General features: G+C 47.0%; 1 protein-coding gene and 1 long non-coding RNA gene across 2 annotated transcripts in view; one reads left to right on the top strand and one right to left on the bottom strand.

Moving 5' to 3' along the window:
• Window positions 1-15,463, bottom strand: part of LOC101732242 (coiled-coil domain-containing protein 77) — a 67,332-nt gene extending 51,869 nt beyond the window's left edge. Inside the window, exons 1-2 of the mRNA XM_031892185.1 lie at window positions 15,424-15,463; window positions 10,424-10,640 (exon numbers count right to left, since the gene is read on the bottom strand). Coding sequence (XP_031748045.1) covers window positions 10,424-10,615 — 192 coding nt within the window. The 5' untranslated portion in view covers window positions 10,616-10,640; window positions 15,424-15,463. The remainder of the gene's footprint in view (window positions 1-10,423; window positions 10,641-15,423) is intronic.
• Window positions 15,464-17,940: 2,477 nt separating this feature from the next.
• LOC116407035 lies at window positions 17,941-19,819 on the top strand. The gene is made up of 3 exons (XR_004220009.1): window positions 17,941-17,980; window positions 18,535-18,618; window positions 19,716-19,819. It is a non-coding gene; the product is annotated as an uncharacterized LOC116407035 (long non-coding RNA).
• Window positions 19,820-22,771: the final 2,952 nt, after the last annotated feature.

Below are 22,771 nucleotides of genomic sequence, written 5' to 3'. Positions count from 1 at the left end.
CCCCCCAAGCATCCTTCATCTTCCACCAGGGCATCCTTCAGCTTCCCCCAGGGCATCCTTCAGCTTCCCCCAGGGCATCCTTCAGCTTCCCCCAGGGCATCCTTCAGCTTCCCCCAGGGCCCCAAGCACCTTCAATTTCCTCCCAGCAGCGTCCTGCTCCCATGATGTCCTCCTCTCTGTGCCGCGGCTCCCAGCTGCTTCTGTGCTTTTATAAGGTTGTGCTCCGTGCGTGTGACGTCAGTACGCACGGGCGCAACCTTATAAAAGCGAGGATGCAGCAGAGAGCCGCGGCACGTAGAGGAAGACGCAACTGAAGATTGGGCCCGGGCCGGGCTTGATGAAAGGGGGCCCGGAAACTCTGGCGCGGCCGGGCCCCCTTTACAGCTAAAAATGCCCGGGCCTGGGACGGTCGTACCCCCTGTGCCCCCCTGATGGCGGCCCTGCTCCCAACTCCAATTGCGGAAACAGAGAACAGGGAGCCGGATTTACTCACATCAGCTGGGATTCTCATTGGGGGATTTTTCTTAATTTTGAAGGGGTCGCTGGAGATTTGGGGAAAAGTTTTCAATACATTTCATTGAGCAATATTGCTTTAAGAATACAACTCCGATGTTTCTAGGCTACAGCTCCCAGCATGCCTCAGCCTTCATTATATATTGCATTATTCTGGGATTTGTAGTCCGGCACCAACTAAATACAGTTGGGTTGAGCAATGCAGTGCAGCAGGGTTTACAAGCCCTTTAGATTGGGTAATCCACCCAGCAGGTTGGGGCAAAGTCCTTTACTCAACATGATTTTAGGGACTACAATGCCTTTGGCAATGGGTGCAGCTATCAGGGAGTATTGGGAGGCAATAAGCAGTGGTTTATGGTGATTTATTGGCAGTTTCTTAAGCACTGATTAAACACCATGCTGGTCATGTACACATAGACCCAAGGCCTGAGCCCCTTGTTGCCCACTTTGGGCCTGTACATGGACCACTTCTGCCTACATCACTGGTGGGTGCAACTAGGGTCTGGTTTTGACCCAGACAGCCGCTCAGAAAGCTCTTTGCTACGGCCCATACGTATGAAGCTCAGCTTTAGATGCCCCGGTGTACCCGATTCCTGCATTTCTACCTACTGACCTAAGAGTCAGGCAACTTGTGGGATGAGTATATTCTCAGTAATGCATCAATTGTGTATATTCATAGGGTTTCTGTGACTGCCTGTGGCTATGTTTGTACAAGGTTTATATATATTTCTGTAGCTGCACCAGGTTCAGCCTGGGGATATGGAAAAGTGTGCCATTCCCAAACTGGCATCAACTGTTGCTTTGGAACCTTTTATTATATTCTTATTGATCCATGGAAATCGACCTTCCCATTCCCAGTTGCCCCATGGAAACAAAGCACCATCTAACAGTCTAGATCACGGTTGTCCAATTGGAGGCCTGTGGGCCAGATGTGGTCCCCCAGAATTTTAGGGCCCCTAGTCTGCTCAAAGGCTCCATGGACTTCATTGTATGAAGACATCATTTTATTTTAACCTGATCCTCGAATATACTACAGGTATAGGAGCCATTATCTAGAATGCTTGGGACCAAGGGTATTCCAGATAAGGGGTCTTTCCGTAATTTGGGTCTTTGTACCTTAGGTTTATTAAATAATCAATAAAACATGAATTAAACCCAATAAGACTGTTTTGCATCCGGTAAGGATTAATTATATCTTAGTTGGGATCAAGTACAGGTACTGTTTTATTATTACAGAGAAAAGGGAATCATTTAACCATTAAATAAACCCAATAGGGCTGTTCTGCCCCAATAAGGGGTAATTATATCTTAGTTGGGATCAAGTACAGGTACTGTTTTATTATTACAGAGAATAAAGGAAATCAATTTTAAAAATCTGAATTATTTGATTAAAATGGAGTCTATGGAAGATGGGCTTTCTGTAATTCGGAGCTTTCTGGATATCGGGTTTCCAGATAACGGATCCCATACCTGTATATGAGAACTAATCAGCCTGCAATGAATACATTGGACTGCACTTGTTTGCATGAGTTTGCAGACATAACGTAAAACTTTTCCAACACAGGTATTTCCTCATACTCGGCAGGAACATTTCATGGTTGCCCTTTGGCACTAATGGGAAAGTTGAGGTAGTCATTCTTTTCTCACACGATCGTGCCTTACTATACACAGTATTGCCAGTTACTGCTCCTACCCCTCATACCATCGTGCCTTACTATACACAGTATTGCCAGTTACTGCTCCTACCCCTCATACCATTGTGCCTTACTATACACAGTATTGCCAGTTACTGCTCCTACCCCTCATACCATCGTGCCTTACTATACACAGTATTGCCAGTTACTGCTCCTGCCCCTCATACCATCTTGCCTTACTACACACAGTATTACCAGTTACTGCTCCTACCCCTCATACCATCTTGCCTTACTATACACAGTATTGCCAGTTACTGCTCCTACCCCTCATACCATCTTGCCTTACTACACACAGTATTGCCAGTTACTGCTCCTACCCCTCATACCATCTTACCTTACTATACACAGAATTGACAGTTACTGCTCCTACCCCTCATACCATCTTGCTTACTACACCACAGTATTGCCAGTTAACTGCTCCTACCCCTCATACCATCTACCTTACTACACACAGTATTGCCAGTTACTGCTCCTACCCCTCATACCATCTTGCCTTACTACACACAGTATTGCCAGTTACTGCTCCTACCCCTCATACCATCTTGCCTTACTACACACTGTATTGCCAGTTACTGCTCCTACCCCTCATACCATCTTGCCTTACTACAACACAGTATTGCCAGTTACTGCTCCTACCCCTCATACCATCTTGCCTTACTACACATAGTGATTGCCCAGTTACTGCTCCTACCCTCATACCACGTGCCTTACTAACACACAGTATTGCCAGTTTTACTGCCCTACCCCTCATACCATCGGTGCCTTACTACACACAGTATTGCCGTTACTGCTCCTACCCCTCATACCACGTGCCTTACTACACACAGATATTGCCAGTTACTGCTCCTACCCCTCATACCATCGGCCTTACTACACACAGTATTTGCCAGTTACTGCTCCTACCCCTCATACCATCTTGCCCTTACTAACACCACAGTATTGCCCAGTTACTGCTCCTACCCCTCATACCATCGTGCCTTACTTACACACAGTATTGCCAGTTACTGCTTCCTACCCCTCATACCATCTTCCTTACTACACACAGTATTGCCAGTTTACTGCTTCCTACCCCTCATACCAATAGTGCCTTACTACACACAGTATTGCCAGTTACTGCTCCTACCCCTCATACCATCGTGCCTTACTACACACAGTATTGCCAGTTACTGCTCCTACCCCTCATACCATCTGCCTTACTACACACAGTATTGCCAGTTACTGCTCCTACCCCTCATACCATCTGCCTTACTACACACAGTATTGGCCAGTTACTGCTCCTACCCCTCATACCATCTTGCCTTACTACACACAGTATTGCCAGTTACTGCTCCTACCCCTCATACCATCTTGCCTTACTACACACAGTATTGCCAGTTACTGCTCCTACCCCTCATACCATCTTGCCTTACTACACACAGTATTGCCAGTTACTGCTCCTACCCCTCATACCATCTTGCCTTACTACACACAGTATTGCCAGTTACTGCTCCTACCCCTCATACCATCGTGCCTTACTACACACAGTATTGCCAGTTACTGCTCCTACCCCTCATACCATCTTGCCTTACTACACACAGTATTGCCAGTTACTGCTCCTACCCCTCATACCATCGTGCCTTACTACACACAGTATTGCCAGTTACTGCTCCTACCCTCATACCATCTGCCTTACTACACACAGTATTGCCAGTTACTGCTCCTACCCCTCATACCATCTTGCCTACTATACACAGTATTGCCAGTTACTGCTCCTACCCCTCATACCATCTTGCCTTACTACACACAGTATTGCCAGTTACTGCTTCCTACCCCTCATACCATCTTGCCTTACTACACACAGTATTGCCAGTTACTGCTCCTACCCTCATACCATCGTGCCTTACTACACACAGTATTGCCAGTTACTGCTCCTACCCTCATACCATCGTGCCTTACTACACACAGTATTGCCAGTTACTCTCCTACCCCTCATACCATCTTGCCTTACTACACACAGTATTGCCAGTTACTGCTCCTACCCCTCATACCATCTGTGCCTTACTACACACAGTATTGCCAGTTACCTGCTCCTACCCCACCATCTTCTTACTACACAATTGCAGTTACTGCCCTACCCCTCATACCATCTTGCCTTACTACACACAGTATTGCCAGTTACTGCTCCTACCCCTCATACCATCTTGCCTTACTACACACAGTATTGCCAGTTACTGCTCCTACCCCTCATACCATCTTGCCTTACTACACACAGTATTGCCAGTTACTGCTCCTACCCCTCATACCATCGTTGCCTTACTACACACAGTATTGCCAGTTACTGCTCCTACCCCTCATACCATCGTGCCTTACTACACACAGTATTGCCAGTTACTGCTCCTACCCCTCATACCATCGTGCCTTACTACACACAGTATTGCCAGTTACTGCTCCTACCCCTCATACCATCGTTGCCTTACTACACACAGTATTGCCAGTTACTGCTCCTACCCCTCATACCATCTTGCCTTACTACACACAGTATTGCCAGTTACTGCTCCTACCCCTCATACCATCTTGCCTTACTACACACAGTATTGCCAGTTACTGCTCCTACCCCTCATACCATCTTGCCTTACTACACACAGTATTGCCAGTTACTGCTCCTACCCCTCATACCATCTTGCCTTACTACACACAGTATTGCCAGTTACTGTTCCTACCCCTCATACCATCTTGCCTTACTACACACAGTATTGCCAGTTACTGCTCCTACCCCTCATACCATCTTGCCTTACTACACACAGTATTGCCAGTTACTGCTCCTACCCCTCATACCATCTTGCCTTACTACACACAGTATTGCCAGTTACTGCTCCTACCCCTCATACCATCTTGCCTTACTACACACAGTATTGCCAGTTACTGCTCCTACCCCTCATACCATTGTGCCTTACTACACACAGTATTGCCAGTTACTGCTCCTACCCCTCATACCATCTTGCCTTACTACACACAGTATTGCAGTTACTGCTCCTACCCCTCATACCATCGTGCCTTACTACACACAGTATTGCCAGTTACTGCTCCTACCCCTCATACCATCTTGCCTTACTACACACAGTATTGCAGTTACTGCTCCTACCCCTCATACCATCCTGCCTTACTACACACAGTATTGCCAGTTACTGCTCCTACCCCTCATACCATCTTGCCTTACTACACACAGTATTGCCAGTTACTGCTCCTACCCCTCATACCATCTTGCCTTACTACACACAGTATTGCCAGTTACTGCTCCTACCCCTCATACCATCTTGCCTTACTACACACAGTATTGCCAGTTACTGCTCCTACCCCTCATACCATCTTGCCTTACTACACACAGTATTGCCAGTTACTGCTCCTACCCCTCATACCATCTTGCCTTACTACACACAGTATTGCCAGTTACTGCTCCTACCCCTCATACCATCTTGCCTTACTACACACAGTATTGCCAGTTACTGCTCCTACCCCTCATACCATCTTGCCTTACTACACACAGTATTGCAGTTACTGCTCCTACCCCTCATACCATCTTGCCTTACTACACACAGTATTGCCAGTTACTGCTCCTACCCCTCATACCATCTTGCCTTACTACACACAGTATTGCCAGTTACTGCTCCTACCCCTCATACCATCTTGCCTTACTACACACAGTATTGCCAGTTACTGCTCCTACCCCTCATACCATCGTGCCTTACTACACACAGTATTGCCAGTTACTGCTCCTACCCCTCATACCATCTTGCCTTACTACACACAGTATTGCCAGTTACTGCTCCTACCCCTCATACCATCTTGCCTTACTACACACAGTATTGCCAGTTACTGCTCCTACCCCTCATACCATCTTGCCTTACTACACACAGTATTGCCAGTTACTGCTCCTACCCCTCATACCATCTTGCCTTACTACACACAGTATTGCCAGTTACTGCTCCTACCCCTCATACCATCTTGCCTTACTACACACAGTATTGCCAGTTACTGCTCCTACCCCTCATACCATCTTGCCTTACTACACACAGTATTGCCAGTTACTGCTCCTACCCCTCATACCATCTTGCCTTACTACACACAGTATTGCAGTTACTGCTCCTACCCCTCATACCATCTTGCCTTACTACACACAGTATTGCCAGTTACTGCTCCTACCCCTCATACCATCTTGCCTTACTACACACAGTATTGCCAGTTACTGCTCCTACCCTCATACCATCTTGCCTTACTACACACAGTATTGCCAGTTACTGCTCCTACCCCTCATACCATCTTGACCTTACTACACACAGTATTGCCAGTTACTGCTCCTACCCCTCATACCATCTTGGCCTTACTACACACAGTATTGCCAGTTACTGCTCCTACCCCTCATACCATCTTGCCTTACTACACACAGTATTGCCAGTTACTGCTCCTACCCCTCATACCATTGTGCCTTACTACACACAGTATTGCCAGTTACAGCTCCTACCCCTCATACCATCTTACCTTACTACACACAGTATTGCCAGTTACTGCTCCTACCCTCATACCCATCTCCTTACACACACAGTATTGCCAGTTATGTCCTAACCCTCATACACTTGATTTCTAACACAGTATTGCCATTACTGCTCCTACCCCTCATACCATCTTGCCTTACTACACACAGTATTGCCAGTTACTGCTCCTACCACTCATACCATCTTGCCTTACTACACACAGTATTGCCAGTTACTGCTCCTACCCCTCATACCATCTTGCCTTACTACACACAGTATTGCCAGTTACTGCTCCTACCCCTCATACCATCGTGCCTTACTACACACAGTATTGCCAGTTACTGCTCCTACCCCTCATACCATCTTGCCTTACTACACACAGTATTGCAGTTACTGCTCCTACCCCTCATACCATCTTGCCTTACTACACACAGTATTGCCAGTTACTGCTCCTACCCCTCATACCATCGTGCCTTACTACACACAGTATTGCCAGTTACTGCTCCTACCCCTCATACCATCGTGCCTTACTACACACAGTATTGCAGTTACTGCTCCTACCCCTCATACCATCTTGCCTTACTACACACAGTATTGCCAGTTACTGCTCCTACCCCTCATACCATCGTGCCTTACTACACACAGTAAAACCCACTGAGCGGGAAGTCGCTGCGATTTCCCCATTGCACTGAATGTAATATCTAATTGTGGGCGGGGAATAGGACACCTGGATTTGTGGGAAATAGAAATCGCTCCGTTGTTGAAACCTCTAGTAATCGCTTGTTAGGAAAAGGCAAGTGACTTGTTGCTGGAACTTTCTTATTAAACATCGCAGAGACTATGGGCTCTGGCACACGGGGAGATTAGTCGCCCGCGACAAAACTCCTTGTTCGCGGGCGACTAATCTCCCCGAGTTGCCTTCCCCTGCCATCCCACCGGCAACACTGCAAGTCGTGTGATTTTGCGCAAATCGCCGAAAAAGCCTTGCGAGTCTTTTTCGGCGACCGCGCCGCCGCGTGTTCCATCCCACCGGCGACTTGCAGTGTCGCCGGTGGGATGGCAGGGGAAGGCAACTCGGGGAGATTAGTCGCCCGCGAACAAGGAGTTTTGTCGCGGGCGACTAATCTCCCCGTGTGCCAGAGCCCTAAATGTCACTGTGGGACATTAGCCTAAAACTCCTTCCCATCACAAAACTCTTGCTGACTGGAGCAGATACAGGACTAACAGCTCATTGTGAATCCTATGTGAATGACTTATATTACGCATGGCAATTCCGTGGGTGGGGCTCAGCCCACAAGCAGTAAGCACTGCATAGACATCTCCCCGTGGGACATTAGCCTTATCTTTCTTGGGACTGAGGGGCCGCAGCCTTGGAGCCAAACAAAAAGGCAATTTGAGGTGGGAAGGCTTATTTATAGTCTTGCTTATATCGGGTGGGCGATATTGGGAATATGTAGGCTAATTCCCCCCCAGGGCCAAACGATCGAATTATAACAGGAGCAATGGGCGCAGTTGGTTCAGGGACCACATCAACTTGCCGATGCAGTCCCCAATCCGACTAAATCTTTTAACCTGCCCGATCAATATCTGGCCAATTTCAGGCCAGATATCGGTCGGGCAGGCCCCTCGTTCCTGTCCCTACACGGGCCAATAAGCTGTGAGTAGAGAGAAGAGGGTGGTCTGAACAAAAAAACCTCTGTTCTAAAAGCAACTGCAGCTCCCACTGAGAAGTAAATCCCAAACAAAAGCTTCAAGGTATGGCCAGTAGTGCCCCAGTCACAGCTCTATAGAACATATGAACTGAGCTAAATGCCAATGCATGGCAAAGAACTCGGGAATTATCTCCTTACAGGTAACCCAATCCATTAAAGTGACAAACTGCCTGTGACACTGGAGGGCTCATTTAAAGGGAAAATATCCTACATGTTTAATGTTCATTCAGTTGGGCTTATGTGAAAAAGTTGCATTAAAACATCTAAACTGCCATACCTGATTCCACAGACTGAAAGGAAACCATGATATTCTGTTTCTGCTCACAGGGACTTTACCCCCCCCTTAGGCTCACAATATGGCCCAACCCCTCCCTTTCCTTGTTCCACTGTGAAGTGATGGATTCTGCAGCTTGAGGTTCCTCTGCTTTCCATAGTGGGGGGGCACAGCTTCTGAGAAGTAGAGGGACTTCAAGTTGAGTCGATGCCACTGTCCCCCTGTCACCTCTCCATGTGCACTCAGTATGGCACTTGCCATTCCCCAGTATAAGATACAGGTAGGAAGGGGTGTTTGTCTGTCGCTGTTCAACAACCTTATCTCTGAGCTTTCATGTTCCATCTCTTGAAGGCTGATGGCCACATGCCACACATCACCCTAGCTCCGCTAACTGCTCTTCCTGAATCCCCTTGATAGACTTTGTCTATATAGTGTGTATGTGTGTATGTATATATATATATATATATACACATACACATATATATATATACACACATACATGACTTTTTTCAATAACACTTATTTCTTCTTCCACCCAAAACTGTCCGTTGCCTTCCACTGACTTTTAAGGCAGTGACACACGGGGAGATTTTTAATCTTCGTTGTCACAGGCGACTAATCTCCCCGCAATGCCATCCCACTGGCTAGAATGTAAATCGCCGGGGGGATGGCATACGGGGTGCAGCGATATGTCAAAGTCGCCAATGTTGCCTTGAGAGGAAACTTTAGGAGACTTCGGCAAATTGCGGCGCTGCGTATGCCATCCCACCGGCTCTTTACATTCTAGCCAGTGGGATAGCACCTGCGACAACAGAGATTAATCAAGGCACAACTATATATGTATACATATATATATATTACGTATGTATGTATGTATTGTATACAGAGTATTAGTCCACTGGCTTGACCAGTAATAAGGGGGAAGACACACTGAGCTACTAGTAGCAGCTACTAGTCACGGCTACTAAAATAGACAATGCAGATTTTTTTTTTTTGATAATTGTCGCTACGTGTGCTTTAGCAGAGGCAATTCAGCCAGTGGACTAATACTCTGTATTCTATATATACATAGTAGAGAAGAGCAAACCCTACACCAGTTCAAATGCCCTGGGTGCAGGTTAAATGTAAAAATGTATAGAAGGAGTATCACACACACAGGGGCTTAGTGCAATAAGTGTTATTGAAAAAAGTCATATGTGTGTGTGTGTGTGTGTGTGTGTGTGTGTGTGTGTGTGTGTGTGTATATATATATATATATATATATATATATATATATATATATATATATATATATATACATACACACATACACACTATATAGACAAAGTCTATCAAGGGGATTCAGGAAGAGCAGTTAGCGGAGCTAGGGTGATGTGTGGCATATGGCAAAGAGAAACTGGAGAACCACACAAACCATTTGCAGGAAAACATACAATGCTGCCTTGCAGAACTGAGCTCCTAGGTTCAATTCCAGCCAGGGCACTATATGCTTGCGTGGGTATCCTCTAGGAACCCCAGGTTCCTCCCACACTGCAAAACCATACAGGGTTCTGTAAACTCCTGGTAAAAGTGACCACAGTGAATGTGAATTGTAAGCTCCACCGGGACTGATGAAACAATGTACTTAGTGATCTCTGTACAGTGTAGTCGAATACACCAGCGCTATATAAAGGATAATAATAGTTATCAGCAGTATTGCTCTTAGCAAGGGCGCATACTGACCTGCTCCTCAAAGGTAGCTTTGTATTGCTCCAGTTGCTTTACCAGATCCTCGTGTTCCTCATCAAACTCAGCGATCTTCTTGCGGTAATACTCTAACAGCTCTCTGGACGGCCGCAGGAAAGCCAGGCGCTCGTTGATTGGAGGCAGCGGAGTGGAGTCCCCTCGGTTCTTCTGGGTGTGGCTGGAGCTCATGGTGGTATCTTGAAGGGAAGGAGACCTGTAAATAACAAAACCATATAGATAAAATCATACAAGCAGCTCCAACTTTAGGATCACAATTTTGCATTGAGAGCAGCCTATTACAGGTATGGGACCTGTTATCCAGAATGCTCGGGACCTGGGGTTTTCCAGATTAGGGGTCTTTCTGTAATCTGGTTCTCCATAATATTTAAAAATCATTTAAACATTAAATAAACGTAAAAGGATTGTTTATATAGGATTTATTATATCTTAGAAAGAACCAATTACAAGGTACTGTTTTATTAATACAGAGTAATTATTTTTTTGGAAAATTTAATTTACTTATTTATGCGAGACGGCCTTCCTATAATTCGGAGCTTTCTAGATAATCAGTGAATACAGCGGTTATTTTCTGTATAACCCCCTGGGGGCCAGTGCTGAGGGCAGCAGCTTCAGGGGGTGGGGCACAATTGTCTATATAGAAATTTTTTGCCATGGATACATATAAGGGACCTATCATGGCTTATGGGATGCTCAAGGAGAACTAAAGCTTAACTAAAGCAATAGGCTAGCAATGTTTTAGGGTTATGTTTTGGGCTTCTGTACCGGCCCAAGGCAACCACAGCCCTTTAGCAGGTATGATCTGTGCCTTCAAAGATGCCCCCAGCTGCCCCCCATTTTCTTTTCTGCCGATTCCCTGCACTTGCTCTGTGCCGCTCTCAGTTACGGAGCTTAGGGACCAACGGACAATATACTGTATATATAGAATATAAATGCAACAGTATAAAGCTGATTAGTAATTCATTCGGATTCACATAACATTGCAGTTCTGAAACCAGTGCAATTAGAAACAGAATGTAATAATCAGACCTGTAGCATCAGTTTATAGGACAGGCCAGCCTCATTTTCTGCTTGATAATTTGTAATGGCCTCTCAACAGCTGCTACTATTGCTCTGTGAGGCTACAGTTTATTTGTTATTTATACTTTATATTACGTATCTTTCCATTCAGCCCCTCTCCTATTCATATATCAGTCTTTCATTCAAACCACACCCTGGTTGCTAAGGTAATTTGGATCCTAGCAACCAAGTAACTTCTGAAACTCCAAGCTGGAAAGCTGCTGAACAGAAACTTAAATAATTAATAAAAATTGAAGACCAATTGAAAATTGTTTCAGAATATTACTCTCTATATCAGGGGTCCCCAACCTTTAAATCCATGAGCCACATAAAGTGGGGAACAAAAAAAGCACAATAAAAGCTCTGGGGGTGCCAAATAAGAGCTACGATTGGTTAGGGGGTCAAGTGCGGGGTATGGCATATTATTTAGCATACAGACCTATCCAATGGCGCTATAGCTGTGCATAAATGTATATAACCCCTGCCCCCCAGATGTCACACTGTACGTACCTGTACCCCACCTTACGAGCTCTGTTACAAGGTACTACGCGGGTCCCCTACCGCCAGATGCCTTCCTCTCAACTGCACCATCCAAACAACCCGCCTCCGCAAGCTTAACCAATCACGCACCCAGGTCAATACAGAACCATTGAAGCATCCAATCAGCTAGGGCAATACTTGAGTCAGCCGGCCCTCCCGCCAGGTGTCTTCTGGGAATTGTAGTTTTTTCTATTACAGCTTGACGGCGCTACCCACATGTGTTTAAACTACAATTCTCTCAGGTTGCGTTAGATTCAAAAACGAATTGTGTCATAATGACTTTATCTTCACGCAATATATGTATTATAATTGTTTATTATCATTATTGATGTAAGATTTACCAGACTTTCCCTCTACATACAGTCTGTAAATGGCTACTCTGGCAATGACTGGTCTCAGGAATTGATATTTTTTATTTCTGGGTCAGCCCAACAGGATCCGAATCACTCCATACTAAAAAAATGAGCAACCAATCAGGTTCCTTCATCTTCCTTTTTATCTAATCATCAAAGCTAATGTTTGAATGATGGCAATAACTTTACTGTTGAATTTGTTTTTATTTAATTTTTTTGCACCAAGTGATTTGCACCTTTCCCATCATGGATGTATATCTTGCTGATTCCCACAATATATATTCCTGACTGGGCAGGCCTTTGCTTTGGCCCCATAAAGAGGCCAAGTAGATCTTGACCTTATATGTAGGGGCCAATTTGACAGCCTATGTCAGCCCATACATGGCTAGCTTTGGCTGCTAAATACACAGCATTTCTACTCCCTAGAACATTTAGACCAGGGGTGGGCAAACTTTTGGCTAAGGGGCCAAAAGATGGGCCGGGGGGTTGACAGACGGGCTGGGCCAGCGTTAGTCCAAGTCTCGCGCGAGAGTCGGCAGGCAAGATTAAAAAGACCAACGGGCCACATTAAAAAGACCAACGGGACGGATGTGGCCCGCGGGCCGCAGTTTGCCCACCCCTGATTTAGCCACTGGTTCTGTTCCTTATACAGGGGCACTTCTGCCATGGGATAAGGTGAAAACATTGGGTGCTCCAAACTAGCAATTTGACTCCCACTGCACCCTCTAAAATGTATGTGCTGGGGTGCCATTGGCTATATTACACTAATGTAAAATGCAGATACGCACCCCATACCTTATATAAGACACAAGGTCAGAGGTGCAGGTGTTCTGCCTGGTACAGCCAGATACATGTACATTTGTTAGTATGTAAACCAAAGGCAGATTTGTATAGCCAGGGCCAGATTTCATTATAATGTGCCCCTAGTATACTGGGAAGGTGCTTCCATAGTCTTTATTTGATTTTAAATGAAAACAAATTAAAACTCATTAAACATTGTCCAATCCATCGCTGCCATAAAACCATCCAGAAAATATATATTTCTCTAATTCCAGGTCCTCAGTGATCCAGTCCTAATACTACTGCCCACTGAGACCAGGGAGGGGATCAGGGAATACACACAGGAGAAGCGGAGTAAAACTGGAAAGGATCATTCATTTATCTCTGAAAGAATCGCACATGTTCAGGAAATAGCAGCGGTGTACAACTATCAGAAAGGAGCCCCAACCTTTCTTACTCGTGAGCCACAGTCACATGTAAAGAGACATGCACATGCACCCAATACACCTGCAAGTCAGTTAGGCTAGGCTGTGGGGGGCAATAGGGTACATGGCAGGGGCCACACGTACAAGGCAATGCTCTGGGTACACAATAAGCTATGTATGTACTGCCCATCTAAGGGCAAACAAAGCCCATATAAACCTCACTCGTCAAAAGGGTACACTTCCCCTTTAACAGCAGCGCCTGTCATGTGATGTCACTGGGATGAGAGCTGCCTTCCCACTAGGAAAGGTTCAAGTATCAAATTTCAAGCTTCTTGTCATAATCAAATAACAAAGATGCATCATTACTGTAATGAAAGTGACAGTTGGTACAGTCCATGGTTGCCATGGTAGTGAGAGGTAAGCGTGCATCACCTTTGCTCCACTATTTACACAGTGGAGCAAAGAAATTGTGATGTCAATGTGATGTCAATGTGATGTCAATGTGATGGGAGCTGCCTTCACTCTAGGAAAGTGACAGTTGGTACAGTCCGTTGGTTGCCATTGCGGTGAGAGGTAAGCGTGCATCTCCTCTGATAGATTTTTTGCCTAAAAACCCTTATTTTAGCTAAAAAGAGGGGCAATAGTTGGGTGACTCCCCCCCCAGACTAGGGGATGTTGCTCCTGTCAACGATTTTAGTGAATTTGGAGAATTTTCCGCTAAAATGGGCTTTGCAGGCGCCTTTACTCCCAGCGCTGGTTGGGAGACACAGACCCAGGGTTGGGCAGTACTGACAGGCTGCTAAGAGTTTTGCCCCTCTGCCCCCGGGTATCTGCCCTGCCCTTATGTACCAGCCTTAATGTGTAACTGAATGTAAGGCAATAAATACCAATACGTTTCCCTATTACAGAATACTGAGTGTCAGTAAGCGTGAGATTTGGGGGGAACACTTTGAATGGGGCCCCTGACCCAATGTTGCACCTTAAAAGGGTAAATGCATTATCCGTGAAGCTGACTTGCCCTTTTTATTCCCGTCTCTATACAGATTGCTGCAGTGAGCGACTCTTTGGCGACTTTGCGCTTCGGTGCTTATCCAGTTTTTTTGGATAGTTTTTTTTTTCTGGCTTCTCCTCAATTCACATTTTCCACCCTTAGTGAACGAGCCTAGAGGAGAGCCAGAACCTATTGAGGGGGCCCCTTAGGGTTCCCCGGCCCTGGGCCGGCCGGCCGGCCCCCCCCGGTCCATCTGTTTTTTACCATCTCTGGAGCATCATATGAGAGGTAATGTAGCAAATCCAGTTTATGATTTCTCCTACAGCAAGTCTCCCCCCCATCAAAAATGAACTGTAAATAGAACACAGTACAGGTATAGGACCTGTTATCCAGAAAGCTCGGGACATGGGGTAGTCCGGATAAGGGATCCTTCTGTAATTTGGAACTCCATACCATAAGTCTGCTAAAAATCATTTAAATATTGAATAAACCCAATAGGGCTGTTCTGCCCCCAATAAGGGGTAATTATATCTTAGTTGGGATCAAGTACAGGTACTGTTTTATTATTACAGAGAAAAGGGAATCATTTAACCATTAAATAAACCCAATAGGGCTGTTCTGCCCCAATAAGGGGTAATTATATCTTAGTTGGGACCAAGTAAAGGTACTGTTTTATTATTACAGAGAAAAGGGAAATCAGTTTTAAAATTCTGAATTATTTGACTAAAATAGAGTCTATGGGAGAAGAGCTTTCCGTAATTCAGAACTTTATGGATAATGGGATTCCGGATATGGGGTCCGATACCTGTACAGATAAAAAGGAAATCATACCTGTATTGGGAAATGCTAAAGTGATGTTTTTCATTTTGTCTTCATAGAAACAACATGTTCAAGCGGCTGAAGTGCTGTTTCTCTTGCTTCGGCAAGGTAAGGGCTTCATTTCTTTCTGCTGTAACAGGACATATTTCATTCTGTGGGAAACTTCATGTGTCACTCAATACTCACTCCTCCATTTATTGCATTATAGCTTTCCTATTTGTGCTTTTATTTTCTCTGATAAAACTTTTTTTCTTCATTACAGAGGAAACGAAAGAGGGCAGATGATCCAACCCCAGAATCTGCCATGGTAAGAACTGGGCAACATCATTTCCTAAACACCATTTTCCTACCTACTTGTGTTATCAAAGCCGTGTTATTTCCTTGCCTATAGATGTCTATGCACAATAACCTTGATGAGGCTACACTATGTACACAGGGACCCATTTACAGGTTAGGGACCCATTATCCAGAATGCTCAGGACCTAGGGTTTTCCAGATAAGGGGTCTTTCCGTAATTCGGATCTCATACCTAAAGTCGGCTAAAACATTATTTAAACAGTAATTAAACCCAATAGAATTGTTTTGCCTCCAATAAAGGGTAATTATATCTTAAGTTGGGATCCAAGTACAGGTACTGTTTTATTATTACAGAGAAAGGGAATTATTTAACGCTTTAAATAAACCCAATAGGGCTGTTCTGCCCCAATAAGGGGTAATTATAATCTTAGTTGGGATCAAGTACAGGTACTGTTTTATTATTACAGAGAAAAGGGAATCATTTAACCATTAAATAAACCCAATAGGGCTGTTCTGCCCCAATAAGGGGTAATTATATCTTAGTTGGGATCAAGTACAGGTACTGTTTTATTATTACAGAGAAAGGGAATTATTTAACCATTAAATAAACCCAATAGGGCTGTTCTGCCCCAATAAGGGGTAATTATATCTTAGTTGGGATCAAGTACAGGTACTGTTTTATTATTACAGAGAAAAGGGAATTATTTAACCATTAAATAACCCAATAGGGCTGTTCTGCCCCAATAAGGGGTAATTATATCTTAGTTGGGATCAAGTACAGGTACTGTTTTTATTATTACAGAGAAAAGGGAATTATTTAACCATTAAATAAACCCAATAGGGCTGTTCTGCCCCAATAAGGGGTAATTATATCTTAGTTGGGATCAAGTAGAGGTACTGTTTTATTATTACAGAGAAAAGGGAATCATTTAACCATTAAATAAACCCAATAGGGCTGTTCTGCCCCCAATAAGGGGTAATTATATCTTAGTTGGGATCAAGTACAAGGTTCTGTTTTATTATTACAGAGAAAAAGGAAATGATTTTTAAAAATGTGAATTATTCAATTAAAATGGTGTCTATGGGAGATGGCCTTTCCGTAATTCGGAAATGTCTGGATAATGAGTTTCCGGATAAGGGGTTGAATACCTGTACTAAGGTTTCCTGAGAAAAGCTTGCAATTATTTACGTTTTGTTTTTATTTTGTCTCGAAAAATTTAAGATAATTTAGAGTACTTTCTCTGAAAATTCGAGATTTTCTTTTTAAAAACCATAAACGTATAAAACTTTATATGACTTTTTTTGACTGGCAAAAAGTGCGCCAGGTTTAAGCTGGTACCATCATTTGGACCTGGCAATGCCGTTTGCCACGTGAGTAATAAATAATTCAATAATAAAACACCAGTCCCTGAATATTAAATATAACTGATTTTAACTTCTTTTTAAAAAGCTCAGTTAATTTGATAACTTGACTTTTATCTCTTTACCAGGAACCACCAGAAATCCCTGGCAAAAACACCTGCCAAGTAAGTAGCAAAAAATATACATGAAATGGTTTGGTTTTTGGAAGTTTAGTGAATTTGTATTGTACCGGGTCTTTTTTAGATACTAAACTACAGAGTTATAGTAAACTGATCAGGTAACTTTATTTCTCTTAGGAGGAGAAAAAAGAGCCAGACTTGAAGCCGGCGATAGAGAACTGCCGGGTAAGCGTAAGAGAGGGGAGGAGAGTTGGGGCAAATGAAAATCACCCTATATTTTATACAAGACTGTATATTAGCTTCTTTATTACAACGAGCACATTTTTCACTTACCTTTTCTTTAATCAGGAGACTCCAGAAATCCTGGACATGAAGATCTGTCAGGTAAGGAAAAATAATAGGGTCACAATAAAGAAAGATATTTTACATTCACTTTGGGGGAGGCAATTTGTTAGGCACCGACGACTTCAGCGTTGGTGAGTCTGTCCCACCTCCTTATTATGCCCTGTGTTACACAGCAACATACACCTTCTATTTCTCATATATTTATATCAAATAAGACTTTCCCAAACTTTGCTTTACTTTGAGCCATGAGAATTTTTTTAAACAGGATGAAGAAGTGATTGGGCAGGAGAGCCCCGACACCGGCCCCTGCCACTCACAGGTAAGCAGAAAATAACACATGAATGAAAAATATTTATTTTTATCATCTTCTCTGCTGATCTGAGGTTTTCTTTCATAACCAGGAACCCTTGGAAGAACATGGAGATCCTCCCATCAACACCTGTGAGGTACGGGGGCAAAAAGTTTGCAGGGGTCCCAATGTGTTTTTATTGGCGCTACAGGGTTCATGAATAATATCTGTAAAGGATAATAATTATATTTACCTAACAGTCAGTATCTGTTACTTAGCGGTCTTCTATCTCGTATAAATTAGAAAATGAAAAAATGATTGGTTGCTATGATTACATCCACTCACACAATTTAACTCATAGGCTGCCGCCACATGTGTAGATTCTCGGCCTGCGGATAAACACGGGCTGGGAATCCGACCCCATGTCCCTAAATGCTTCTTGATGTGCCGGCGCCCCGAGCCATTGCGCTGCCTTGGGTTCAGGCAAACAGAGTGGATTTTGGTGGGAAACTCCTGAGTATAGCTCCAGCCAACACAATGGCTCCAGGTGCAGGCACGGCAATAAGCTTTTTGGGGTACAGGGGGGAAGATATTCAGCCTGAGTTTATGCACAGGCCTAGAATCCACCAATCAAATGTGCAAATAAGGGAGCAGGGAGCCACTGGGGCTCTGTACTTACTAATGTTGCAAAACTGTATTTATATTTCCCAGGAGTCACCATTCCAAACTGGCCACGACACCGGCCAGGAAGAGAGCTCAGACGAGCAACTGAGCGAGGAGGAGGACCTTGAGGAGGTTTGAGCTGAATTTAATATTTTTTCTCTCAATATATCATTAGACCATTTTAAACCTCCGAGCAGCCCCCAATCCCACCACATCATGGAAACTCTTATGTAGGCCCCATTCCACCCTTACCTGAATGTCACAAGTGCTCAGTGGGGCAGTTGGTCACCACTTTGTGCCTCCGTTAAAGCCTCTCAGACCTTCCACATCTCTCATTGCCCTTCTAGAACATGCAGACTAAAGCCAAGATGCAGGAAGGCTTCACTATACATAGTCCTGCAATCAGAGCAATGAGGGGTATAAAAGAAAGGACACTGCAAAACATAACAAGCATCAACCCTGCCCCCAAGCTCTGCTGTCTCCCCTTATTTATGGGCACAAACATATACATTTGGGTGTTGCAGTTCTACTTTAAGGTCGAGGGTTGGGTTCATATAACAACAAATAGGAGATATGACAGGAATCTGGCACTAACACCTGCCAGCCTGAAATCTCCAACAGAGAGCGAGTGGGCGCTCAGACCAACGACTGCCCCCGTGTCACATTCCTTGTGCCCCTGACTCATTTCATTTTGGGTTTGGGGCTGTTTATTTACCTCTCTGCACTGATTAAATGTTTCCTATGGGGGGGAAGGGCAACTACCAATACTCTGCACTGGGGCAGTAATCCACGGTGGCCAATAAGATGTTTGCTTTCATGGTTCTACCTGTAGCTGACTGAACAAAGGTAATAGCTATATGGTTGCTATGGGTTACTGCCCAGGTGCAGTTTTGCCCAGTGTTGATAAATGAGCCCAACTGTATCATGTGCTGGCCTCTGTGGCCATTTCACATTCCTGTGAGTAACGATCTGCCCTACAGATATCACTGCTGATTCCCTGGTGGCCAATTGGGGGTGAGGCACAAACGGCTGCTGTAGCGCTGGCTTACATATCCCCCTTACCAAATGGGTTTTCCCACTGGCGCCAGGTAACCAATACAAGAATGAAAGGTACCATCACAGGTTGCGGATATTCTGTAGCCCCAGCATTTTATATCTAAAGAACAAGTATTTGTCTGTAGTTTTTATCTTATTTAAACAATTTCTAAAATGTTTCTCTATTTTTTCAGCGCTCGACCGGAAGATTGATCAGGGCAGTATCCTGCCTAGATCTAACTTCCCTTGCCCTCCTCGACACCAGTCCCCTCCCTCCCACCCCTTCATTCGACTCAAGCCCCACCCTCCCACCCCTTAGTTCCAGGCCCCCACTCTCCCACCCCTTCGTTCCACACAAGACCCCACCCGCCCCCCGCTTTGTTCCAAGCCCCCTCCCTCCCACCCCTTCCTTCCAATCAAGTCCCACCCTCCAACCCCTTAGTTCCAGGCCCCCACTCTCCCACCCCTTCGTTCCACACAAGCCCCCACCCGCCCCCCGCTTTGTTCCAAGCCCCCTCCCTCCCACCCCTTCCTTCCAATCAAGCCCCACCCTCCAACCCCTTAGTTCCAGGCCCCCACTCTCCCACCCCTTCGTTCCACACAAGCCCCCACCCGCCCCCCGCTTTGTTCCAAGCCCCCTCCCTCCCACCCCTTCCTTCCAATCAAGCCCCACCCTCCCACCCCTTAGTTCCAGGCCCCCACTCTCCCACCCCTTCGTTCCACACAAGCCCCCACCCGCCCCCCGCTTTGTTCCAAGCCCCCTCCCTCCCACCCCTTTCTTCCAATTAAGCCCCACCCTCATGGAGGAGGTGGAAGAGGAGGAGATTTGGTTGTAACTACCAACACTCTGCACTGGGTAGGTAATAAACTGTGGCCAATCAGATGTTTGTTTTCATAGTTCTACCTGTATCTGACTGAACAAAGGTAATAGCTATATGGTTGCTATGGGTTACTGCTCAGGTGCAGTTTTGCCCAGTGTTGATAAATGAGCCCAACTGTATCATGTGCTGGCCTCTGTGGCCATTTCACATTCCTGTTAGTAACGATCTGCCCTACAGATATCACTGCTGATTCCCTGGTGGCCAATGGGGGGTGAGGCACAAACGGCTGCTGTAGCGCTGGCTTACATATCCCCCTTACCAAATGGGTTTTCCCACTGGGCAACAACTGGCGCCAGGTAAGCAATACAAGAATGAAAGGTATTACAGGTAGCGGATATTCTGTAGCCCCAGCATTTTATATCTAAAGTATTTGTCTGTAGTTTTTATCTTATTTAAACAATTTCTAAAATGTTTCTCTATTTTTTTCAGCGCTCGACTGGAAGACTGTTCAGGGCAGTATCCTGCCAACATCTACCTTCCGTTGCCCTGCTCGACACCAGTCCCCTCCCTCCCACCCCTTCCTTCCACACAAGCCCCGCCCTCCAACCCCTTAGTTCCAAGCCCCCGCCCTACCATCCCTTCCTTCCAGGCCCCCACTCTACCACCACTTCCGCTAAATCCCCCGCCCGCCCCTTCCACTAAATCCCCCGCCCGCCCGCCCCTTCCACTAAATCCCCCGCCCGCCCGCCCCTTCCACTGAAATCCCCGCCCGCCCGCCCCTTCCACTGAATCCCCCGCCCCCCGCCCTTCCACTAAATCCCCCGCCCGCCCCCGCCCTTCCACTAAACCCCCCCGCCCCCGCCCCTTCCACTGAATCACCCCCGCCGCCCTTCCACTGAATCACCCGCCCGCCCGCCCCTTCCACTGAATCCACCCGCCGCCGCCCCTTCCACTGAATCCACCCGCCCGCCGCCCCTTCCACTGAATCCACCCGCCCGCCCGCCCCCTTCCACTGAATCCACCCGCCCGCCCGCCCCCTTCCACTGAATCCACCCCCCGCCCGCCCCTTCCACTGAATCCACCCGCCCCCCGCCCCTTCCACTGAATCCACCCGCCCGCCCGCCCCTTCCACTGAATCCACCCGCCCGCCCGCCCCTTCCACTGAATCCCACCCGCCCGCCCGCCCCTTCCACTGAATCCACCCGCCCGTCCCGCCCCTTCCACTGAATCCACCCGCCCGCCCGCCCCTTCCACTGAATCCACCCGCCCGCCCGCCCCTTCCACTGAATCCACCCGCCCGCCCGCCCCTTCCACTGAATCCACCGCCCGCCCGCCCCTTCCACTAAATCCACCCGCCCGCCCGCCCCTTCCACTAAATCCACCCGCCCGCCCGCCCTTCCATTAAATCCACCGCCCGCCCGCCCCTTCCACTGAATCCACCCGCCCGCCCGCCCCTTCCATTAAATCCACCCGCCCGCCCGCCCCTTCCATTAAATCCACCCGCCCCTTCCATTAAATCCACCCGCCCGCGGGTGGATTTAGTGGAAGGGGCGGGCGGGCGGGGGATTTAGTGGAAGGGGCGGGCGGGCGGGGATTTAGTGGAAGGGGCGGGCGGGCGGGGGATTTAGTGGAAGGGGCGGGCGGGCGGGCGGGCGGGGGATTTAGTGGAAGGGGCGGAGGGCGGGGATTTAGTGGAAGGGCGGGCGGGGGGGGGATTTAGTGGAAGGGGCGGGAGGGCGGGGGATTTAGTGGAAGGGGCGGGAGGGCGGGGGATTTAGTGGAAGGGGCGGGAGGGCGGGGGATTTAGTGGAAGGGGCGGGAGGGCGGGGGATTTAGTGGAAGGGGCGGGAGGGCGGGGGATTTAGTGGAAGGGGCGGGAGGGCGGGGGATTTAGTGGAAGGGGCGGGAGGGCGGGGGATTTAGTGGAAGGGGCGGGAGGGCGGGGGATTTAGTGGAAGGGGCGGAGGGCGGGGGATTTAGTGGAAGGGGCGGGAGGCGGGGGATTTAGTGGAAGGGGCGGGAGGGCGGGGGATTTAGTGGAAGGGGCGGGAGGGCGGGGGATTTAGTGGAAGGGGCGGGAGGGCGGGGGATTTAGTGGAAGGGGCGGGAGGGCGGGGGATTTAGTGGAAGGGGCGGGAGGGCGGGGGATTTAGTGGAAGGGGCGGGAGGGCGGGGGATTTAGTGGAAGTGGCGTGAGGGCGGGTGATTTAGTGGAAGGGGCGGGAGGGCGGGGGATTTAGTGGAAGGGGCGGGAGGGCGGGGGATTTAGTGGAAGGGGCGGAGGGCGGGGGATTTAGTGGAAGGGGCGGGCGCCCCTTCCATTTAATCCACCCGCCCGCCCGCCCCTTCCATTTAATCCACCCGCCCGCCCCTTCCATTAAATCCACCCGCCCGCCCGCCCTTCAATTAAATCCACCCGCCCGCCCGCC

Source organism: Xenopus tropicalis, chromosome 8, assembly GCF_000004195.4.
Source record: "Xenopus tropicalis strain Nigerian chromosome 8, UCB_Xtro_10.0, whole genome shotgun sequence".
Lineage (NCBI taxonomy): Eukaryota > Metazoa > Chordata > Amphibia > Anura > Pipidae > Xenopus > Xenopus tropicalis.
The sequence above is the reverse complement of the archived record's forward strand: the minus strand, read 5'-3'. Positions and strand labels throughout refer to the sequence as shown.